Here is a 9,398-nt window from a genome sequence, read left to right as displayed (position 1 = left end):
AAAAAAAAATTACTTAAACTAAAACCTTTTACATTGTGCAAGAAGCAGCCAGTATTTTAAAAGCTTCAGAAATGTCTGGTTTTCTGACCACAGCAACACCACTAAGAGCGCATAGTTTAACCCATGTTGACAGCAGCCATGAACAGGGTCCATGCAGAGAAAAGCTAGTTAGTCTTGGGCTCCCCCACTTTCTTAATTCCAAGGAGGAATTATGCCCAACTTTCTACAAGACACTGATCTGAGCTCATCTGGAAAGAATAAAGGTACCTGAACCCAATAAACAGCATCTACCTAAAGCTAAAGAGAGCATGAGGCAGACTCAACACATCTATGGAACTTCCACAGTGGCTGACTAACGTAAGGAAAAACAGAGATTGAGAAAGTCATTTGTAACATGGGTAGACACTTCTGGATAATATCCCTGTAACTGTCCACTCAGATATACACTTATTCTAGGGCATTTTATTTTGGAGGGGGGAAAAGAAAGAGAAAACAATCCTACATTTTCCCCAATTCTCAAAAAACAGCCTCGTTGCTTGGTTTTGTAGAGGCTTGAAGCTCCAGAGAAGAGAGATGTTAGAAATGGGAGGCGGGAGTGGGTGGGGGAGCATCCTCTTAGAGGTAAAGGGGAGGGGGAGGGGTGGGAGGTTCATAGAGGAGAGGCTGGGAAGGAGGACAAAATGTAAAATGTAAACAAATAAAATGATTAATTAAAGAAAAAAAACCCTCATCCCCCACCAAGACCCACAGAGGGCTGGAAATAACTTCTCATCACAGGGTTTCCCTGACACTCAGCAATCCATACAATCTTGAGGAGATGGCAAGGGCTGTGAGGGTTTCCTAAGGACCATCTCTGCTCCAGCCACTCCTCATGGAAAGAGGTGACTGTATGGTTCAGCTTGCTCCATGAAACACGCATACAAGTTAAAGCACGGCGTGTATTTATACTCATAAGAGATTCAGCAGTAAACCCCTATAGAACAAATCAGTTTTCTACAAGTTATGGGCAAGAAAAAAAAAGCATCATAAAGATTACATAAAGCAGGGAGGGGAGATGGGGTGAAGAACTCTGGCGGGAGGGGAGACCGAGAAGGAGGGCAACATTTGGGATGTAAATAATTAATTTTTTAAAAGATTACATAAAGCATGAAATGTAAGTTTTACATTTTACATGGTAAGAATCAAAACTGCTAGTGTGTCTGTAGCGCCAGCTCCTTGGGAGGGAAGCAGGAGGATCACTTGAAGCCAGGAGGAATTCAGGTCAAACCTGGGCAACATAATGGGGTACACCCACCCCCCAATAATAAAAGGAAAAGTTAAAAAAAAAAAAAGAATCTGGACTTGTGCGAATGAAAAGGCTCAGAGGAGAGTAATAACAAGAGGAGGCTGAGGGAGCATGGGCGCACACAACCCAAACAGTGAGATGAAAGAGTACATACATCTGCTGGACCGCCTCTCAACGGCGTTTCTGCCGGTCTTCAGGGTGTCCTTGCCCGAGTGCTGTAATTTTGATTGATTCTGCTGATGGTCATTAGACAACTTGCCTCCATTTCTCCTGCCATTCACCACCATGTTCTTGGAGTCTCCCAACCACTTCATACCCACAGACAGCCTGACCCAGGAGCATTTAGTCACTCTCTTCAGATAGCTTAGAGAATAATTTCAATGTTCTCTCCTAACAGAAACAAAACATGAAAACAAAACAAACGGGAGGTAAATATATGAAAGACCATGTTAACAGACTGTAAGAAAGACACACAGAGCACTCTTGTCTTCCTTCCACTTGTCAGTCTCAGGACTGGAGTACCCCACACTTCTCGTAGCTCCATTAACATTCCCTCTTCAGTTACCAAGAGCTGAGAACCATGTGTACCTGCACACAGCTCAAGAACCCACTGATGCAGTTTGGTGACACTCTGTGAACTGCAAGTAAATACAAGGTCATTGCCTTTGTCCACAGGAAAGCTAAGAAGAGGCATCTAGGTGAAGTTCTGTTCACTCCCGAAAGGGACCTGAAACCCAGGAATTCTTTACTTACAGTGTAAGAACCTGACAGGCACCAAGCCTGATGTCTTGAGTTTGATTCCGGGCCTCATAGATTGAAAGAAAAGAACCACCTCTCCCAAGCTGTCTTCTGACCTCTAGAATCATAATACAAATTTCCTATCTATCTATCTATCTATCTATCTATCTATCTATCTATCTATCTGCTGTTTGAAGACATTTAAGGACCCATATTCAAATATCATAGTCATACCCATTTGGAAACACATGCCTTACTGTGCTTCACAATGGCAAGAAAATTGAGGGAAACAATGTATATATAACATTCTTCCCTCTCTGAACATTAATGAGCTAGATTTGGGGATGGGGATTTATTTGAGGGTCTGATAGGTCACAGTTATTGCTGTTAATGCTCCTCACTAGGGAGTTACACTGTAGTCTGAGTCAGACTAAAGCTTGCAAATGAGAACATGCAGAACTGAAGAACCTCGGTATTGAAGGGGATATGTGAGTACTAGCACAACTCCATTAGTGCACAGATAACTGCTGCAGTGAGTTTGCAACAGAAACAATGCAACTCAGTGCTTCTAGCCGTGGCTATCCTGACAACAGGTCTTTGTCTTCACAAAGGCATAGAAAACTACAAATGATAACCATTACTGAGAGCAGTGGGGATGATGCCAGGGTCTCACACAGGCTAAACATGCATTCTATCACTGAACCACAACCCTAGCCTCATGATTAATTCTGAAGGACTCCAAGGAATGTACACCTTTAATGATACAAACACAAACATAAATTTCTATGTGCCCTGAGTTCTTTGTATAATTTCACAGAGGGTTTAAAAAAAAAAAAGAAAAGAAAAGGCAGGTGGGCTCAATTGACAGTAAAAAGCCCTGGCTGATGTGGAGGTGACTGTCACGGAGGTCCATCCTTCCCTCTGGGTCTGTTTCTAGTTTCAGCTGCTGCTTAACTTTTATGGAACACTCTTTCACTTCTCGTAGGATCATCACTAAACTCATAAAGTCCTACTTAAACTATGTAAGTATGTAAAACTATATCACACATAAGCTACATATTATCCAAACGGTACATTTTGCTTAAAGACCTTTTTTCACTTTTTAAAGATTTGTTTTTGGTTTTTTGAGACACGGTTTCTCTGTGTAGCTCTGGCTGTCCTAAAACTCATAAATCCACCTGCCTCTGCCTCCCAACTGTGAGGATTAAAAGTGTCCATCACCACTGGCTGGCAAGATTTATTATTTTTAAGTACGTGTATCTGTGTGGACGTATGTGCAAGTTCTGGTGTCCTTGGAGACCAGAAATGTACAATCCTCAGACGATGGAATTATAGGAGTTTATGAGCTGCCTGATATGGATGTTGGGAATTAAACTCAGTTTGTCTACTAAGAGCAGTACATGTTCTTAACCACTAAACCATCTCTTCAGACCTCAATTTTGTCTAAAGACCTTTTACTGATGATCAAATACCATGTACAATGTTTACACTTGAGAAGAAAGAGAGCTAGAGAGATGGCTCAGAGGTTAAGAGCACAATTCCCAGCTCCCACATGGTGGCTCACAACCATCTGTAATGGGATCTGACACCCTCTTCTGGTGTGTCTGAAGACAGCTATAATTGTGCTCACACACATAAAATATATAATACATCTTTTTAAAAAATTACATTACTGTATGCCATATTGCATCTCCCTTGGGAAATGTTGGATATTCTTTAGAGCTGGAGTTAACAGTTGCTGTGGGTGCTAGGAACCAACCTGAGGTCCTCTGGAAAAGCAACAAGATAGATCAGTAGACAAAACTGTTTGTCACTAAGACCTGTGTTTGATCCCCAGAACCCAAACAGTAAAGGAAAGAACCAACTCCTGAAAGAAAGAACACTGTTCCACAAGACCACTTCCCTCCTAAATACTTTTTTAAGTTAAAGAACCAATTAAAACATACTTATTTTTATTTTCTGTGTATGGGTGTCAGATCCCCTGGAAATGGAGTTACGACAGTGCTAGGTGCTGGGAATTCAATCCAGGTCCTCTGGAAGAACAGCCAGTACTTTTAACTCCTGAGCAATCTCCCAGCCCTCTGCTCAGCAGTTTGTTTATTTTAGTTCTGTACCTCCAGGAAAAAGGACAAAGGCAACCTAGAGTACTTTTTATCCTTTTAGAAACTCCCAAGAATGTCCCATGTGACAGACCATTTATGAACAGTAACTCAAGAATGTGTTTTTAGGAGCCCTAAGTGTAGCTCTGTAGAACAGAACAGACATGGCTTTAATGTAACGTGTATGCAGGTGCCCACAGAGGCCAGAAGGGGGCAGACCCCTTAGAGATGGAGTTAGATTTGTGAGATGCATGATTTAGGATGACTTAGGTGCTGGGTTAGAACTTGGATTCCAGTCAGGCGTGGTGGCGCACGCCTTTAATCCCAGCACTCGGGAGGCAGAGGCAGGCGGATTTCTGAGTTCAAGGCCAGCCAGGGCTACACAGAGAAACCCTGTCTCAAAAAACCAAAAAACCAAAAAACAAACCCAACAACAACAAAAAACCTTAAATTTCAATAGGGCAGCAATTGCTCTATGCAGAATCTTGAAATTATAACTCATATGCCCACTCGCAAGATTTGAAGCAGGAACCCCAGTTGTGACAAGACCTCTGTGTGGTGCACAAGTTAATGTGAGAAGAATTCCTCTAATCATTCCTTCACTGTACTATCTGCGGGGATAAAGAAGATAGATCAATTTTCTAAGAAAATCCACAGAACAGAAATTTAACCTACAAAAAATTCTACCAAGGAGTCTTTCTAAATTTTAGGAAAAGCTCACCAGCAAATCATCCCAGCATCAGCACTTTAGTCACTGCAAGCTGCTCTCACTATAACTGAATGTAGGTTAATAACCAAAGAACAACAGGGCTACCTACAATGTGATCAACAGAGGCTGCTGTCTGAACAGGTCCACAGCGTAGAAGGTATTTGTATCAGTCAAGAGTAACTACAATTCAAAAGACACAATGCTGTGTGTATAGCTCAGCAGAGGCTCCTGAATGGGAGTTCTGTTGGAAATGAAGAATTTTGCATAGGAGCTTGCTTTTCAAACTCAGAGATATTTTTCTGCCTCTGCCTCCCCTGATTAAAGGAGTAGATGGCTTGTTATCTAATTTTGTAATATATTGCTAAATCCAACTTTTATAGAGGTTCTTGTGACCTGACCTCAGCTCCTCATGCTTGTGTGGCAGGCACTTTACCAACTGATCCATCTCCCCCAGCCACCTGTGGGAAAAGCATACCAAGAAATGATAAATTAGTAATCAAAGCAAACTGAGATGGCTCAGTGGGTAAGAGGGCTTTCCTCATAAGCTTGGCAATTTGAGTCGCATTTCATAAAGGCAGAAGCTGACCTCCACAGGTGCACCATGGCACATATACAATAATTTGAAAAACAAAGCCCAAAAAAACTCAATTAAGGGGGTGAAGAGATAGCTGATTAATTAAGAACACTTGCTGCTTTTGCAGAGATCCCAGGTTCAGCTCTCAGCACCCACAGGACTCAGAACTCTGCCACTCAAGTCCCAAAAGAATAAAACACTGTCTTCTAGCTTCCTAACACACAGACTTGCATATGGTACACAGACATATGCAGGTTTAACACTCATACACATAAATAAATCTTTAACTGAAAGCAGGAACTACACAGATACTTATATATTGGTATTCATAGGACAGTCAGGGCTACATAGAGAAACCCTGTCTCGAAAAAAATAAAATAAAATAAACACCTTAGAGAACAGAGAAGCAGTATATAAGCAGGAGTGTTTCTGGTCAAGCAGGTGTGATGTTGACCACGCCCGGCTGCTTTTTTTTTTTTTTTTTTTAAAGTGTATGTGAGTACACCCTTCAGACATACCAGAAGAGTGCATCAGACCCCATTACAGGTGGTTGTGAGCCACCATGTGGTTGCTGGGAACTGAACTCAGGACCTCTGGAAGAATAGTCAGTGCTCTTAACTGCTGAGCTATCTCTCCAGCCCTAATAATTTTATTTTTATTCATTTTTACATGTCTACTGTGTACCTGAGTGTATGTACATGTACCATGTGCCTGTAGAAGCTCTTAAAGGTGAGAAGAAAGAGATGGATCCCCTGGAACCTGAGTTACAGGCAGTTGTGAGCTACCACGTGAGTGCTTGGAACCAAATTCCGATCCTTTACAACAGCAGTAAGTGATTAACTACTGAACCATCTCTCCAGCCCCACTTACTTTTATAGTAGCATGAGTACTTTGCATATATGCCTGTATGTCCACCATGTGTGTGCCTAGTAACCTTGGAGGCCACAAGGAGGGAGCTACCTCTCTAGCCCCCATGTTAAAACTTTTTAACAACTGGTGGACATGGTAATGGATGCCCATAATTCCAGCAGAGGCAGGAGAATCAGCAGTTAAAACAGCAGCCTCAGGTACACAACAAGTTTTCTTTTTTTTAATATTTATTTATTTGTTATATGTAAGTTCACTGTAGCTGTCTTCAGACACTCCAGAAGAGGGCATCAGATTTCGTTATGGATGGTTGTGAGCCACCAGGTGGTTGCTGGGATTTGAACTCAGGNCCTTAGGAAGAGCAGTCGGCGCTCTTAACCGCTGAGCCATCTCACCAGCCCACACACGAAGTTTGATGTCAGTCTGAGCTACATAAGACCAGTCTCAAAGGAAAAAGGGGGAGAGGGCAGTGGTGGTGGGGAACCTGCTAGATGGACATGTCAAATTGCTTCCTAAATATTTATGTTTATGCACATGGGTTAATGGTGCACTTAGCTTTGGCAAAGAAGTTTCTCTCTTCAATGGTCACAACTTAATCTAGAGACTCAAAGCCAACCAAAGTGCTGAGAATAAGTGACTACTGAGTGTTCAGCCCAAAATGGAACATCTACATCAAACCCTACTCCACGGTTCAGAGAACATCAGGAGGAAGAGGTGGAAAGAATGTAAGAATAGGACGATGCGGGGAGGGAGTGCTATGAACCAGGAACTCTCATGGATGCACTTCCATTGTGATTATCTGCACAAGATCAAGACAGCAGAAGCAGTCAGTATTCCAGCAAGCAATACTATACTAACAGGACTCAGTGGGCTACACAATAGGGACACACACAGAAGAAAGAGTGTGTTTTGGGGGAGTTGCTGGGAGGAGTGGAAGGAAAAGTTGGGGGGCATGATCAAGATACATTGTTTTATGTATGATATTGTCAAAGAATATATCCAGGATACTCTATTTAGAGAGTTAATTCTCCGAACTGTAGTGACATAGTTTTCTAAGTAGAAGATTATTAAGTCCCAAGGGATGAGCCTGCACTCTCTGAAAATGATGCAAGGAGATTCTGAGGAAAGGTAACAGTGACTGACTAGGGATGGCAGCATCATCCCAAGAGGCTGGTTCATCAACACTAAGGCAGAGAGCCACTGGATGACAAGCAAGCGGGAGAAGAGGCCATGTTTCTCAGGCTCAGGACCAAGCACAAGATTGGGGGTGAGGGGTACAAATTAGGATCAGCATGAAGCACACCAGGAAACTGTTAACAAAGAACACAGGGAATTAAGAAGGCAAGTCTGGAGGCTTAACAAGACGATGAGACCAACTATTTAGTAAGATCCCCACTTCAAATACAGTACAAAAGAATCCCACCCCTCCAAAAGAACTGAAGTAGAAATGGAAACTCATAATCACACCATGCTATAATCTCTCTGTGATAAAAAGCACTCAGCCACCACCACGCCTCCCCTCCCATGAGAACACTAAAGCTGCACTCAGGGGAGAGGGCACTATTTTCCCTAAATTCCTATTTACTTATATTCAGAAAAACATCCAATTCAGAAGAAAATGAAGTTGTCTCAGTAAATGTACTTGACTCAGGAAGTATCCTGCCCAACAATAGACATCTTCCTGCCCAGTCTCGGGATGAAAGCACAGCGCTGGGGGAGCTTTTGAGTTGACATCTTGACCCATTTGGAGGACTCTGCTTCCAAATAGAACTCCAAGATGAGAGGTTTTCTGCTTAATGTGTTACAAAAACTACTTTTTAAAATTTTGCAGAGAGGGCCTGAGAGATGGCTGAGAGGTTAGGGGCATTGGTTCCTTTTGCAGAGGACCCAGGTTTAATTCCTATCATCCATTTGGCAACCACCTGTAACTTTTAACTCCAGCTCCAGAGGATCTGATGCCCTCTCTGGCCTCCACAGGCACAAGGCACACACACATTCTGTACAGACATACAAGCAGGTAAGACACAAATTAACAGAAAATTATTTTAAAAAATCTTTATAATGTCATAGAAATAAAAACATTCATTCTGAGTGACTATAAAGAATTTTAACATAATTTCTATGACATTATTAAGAACTCCTGAACAAGTTTAACATGTTGGGCTTATCTGTGTGTTTTATCTTAGAGAAAGCATTCAGTAGCAGGAACAATCCCAAATGGTTGAAAAGCAGATTGTAGCACCAGTGACATGGCTCAATGGGTAAAGATGTTCTTGCCTTCAAACTCGGTTTCCTGGGATCAATCCTTGGGACCCACACAATTGTCTACTGACATTTTTTTAAAAAGATTTTATTTTTATGAGTACACTGTAGCTGTCTTCAGACACACCAGAAGAGGGCATCAGATCTCATTACAGATGGTTGTGAGCCACCACATGGTTGCTGGGAACTGAACTCAGGACCTTTGGAAGAGCAGTCAGTGCTCTTACATGATGAGCTGTCTCTCCAGCCCGTCTACTGACATTTTTTATGAACATCATGGCATGCATGCACACAAAGAAACATTAATAAAAAAAATACAACAAGCTTTATCTTGTTAAAGAATTCTGGAAATCTTTATTCAGAAAAGCAAATAAAATATATTTAAGTGATCTAACTACAATTTCATTTGGTAGCAACAGTACTATGATTATTCTGGGGTCAGTGACAGCAGTTTACCTGGCTTGGCAACACGAGTACATAATCTTCTGGAGTAAAATTTATAGACACACCAAAAAAAATAAAACCTGAAAATGTTTCCTCCCACAGGGCCTTTGACCTGGGATGTTGTCAGCCTGCAGCCCCGCAGTTTCAGCTTCCCCACTCTCCATGTCTTGTCTGCTGATTCTGATGATAATTCACCAGCTGTGCGTGCTGCACACAGTCTTTGGGAACACTGATAATTCACCAGCTGTGTGTGCTGCACACAGTCCTTGGGAACACTGATAATTCACCAGCTGTGGGTGCTGCACACAGTCCTTGGGAACACTGATAATTCACCAGCTGTGTGTGCTGCACACAGTCCTTGGGAACACTGGTAATTCACCAGCTGTGTGTGCTGCACACAGTCCTTGGGAACACTGGTAA

The 9,398-nt window shown here is 42.2% G+C and overlaps 1 protein-coding gene across 4 annotated transcripts in view; it reads right to left on the bottom strand.

The window, feature by feature from the left end:
• Kmt5b (lysine methyltransferase 5B) overlaps positions 1–9,398 on the bottom strand; it is a 47,832-nt gene that overhangs the window by 28,130 nt on the left and 10,304 nt on the right. For 3 of the 4 annotated variants that reach the window (XM_029472518.1, XM_021151711.2, XM_029472517.1), the window contains one exon: positions 1,440–1,675. The exons of the other annotated variant lie outside the window; for it this stretch is intronic. In XM_029472518.1, coding sequence (XP_029328378.1) covers positions 1,440–1,599 — 160 coding nt within the window. In that variant the 5' untranslated portion in view covers positions 1,600–1,675. The remainder of the gene's footprint in view (positions 1–1,439; positions 1,676–9,398) is intronic. 4 annotated transcript variants of the gene reach the window in all.

Source organism: Mus caroli, chromosome 19 (genome assembly GCF_900094665.2).
Source record: "Mus caroli chromosome 19, CAROLI_EIJ_v1.1, whole genome shotgun sequence".
Classification (NCBI taxonomy): domain Eukaryota; kingdom Metazoa; phylum Chordata; class Mammalia; order Rodentia; family Muridae; genus Mus; species Mus caroli.
Note: the sequence above shows the minus strand (reverse complement) of the source record. Positions and strands in the feature narration are given on the sequence as shown.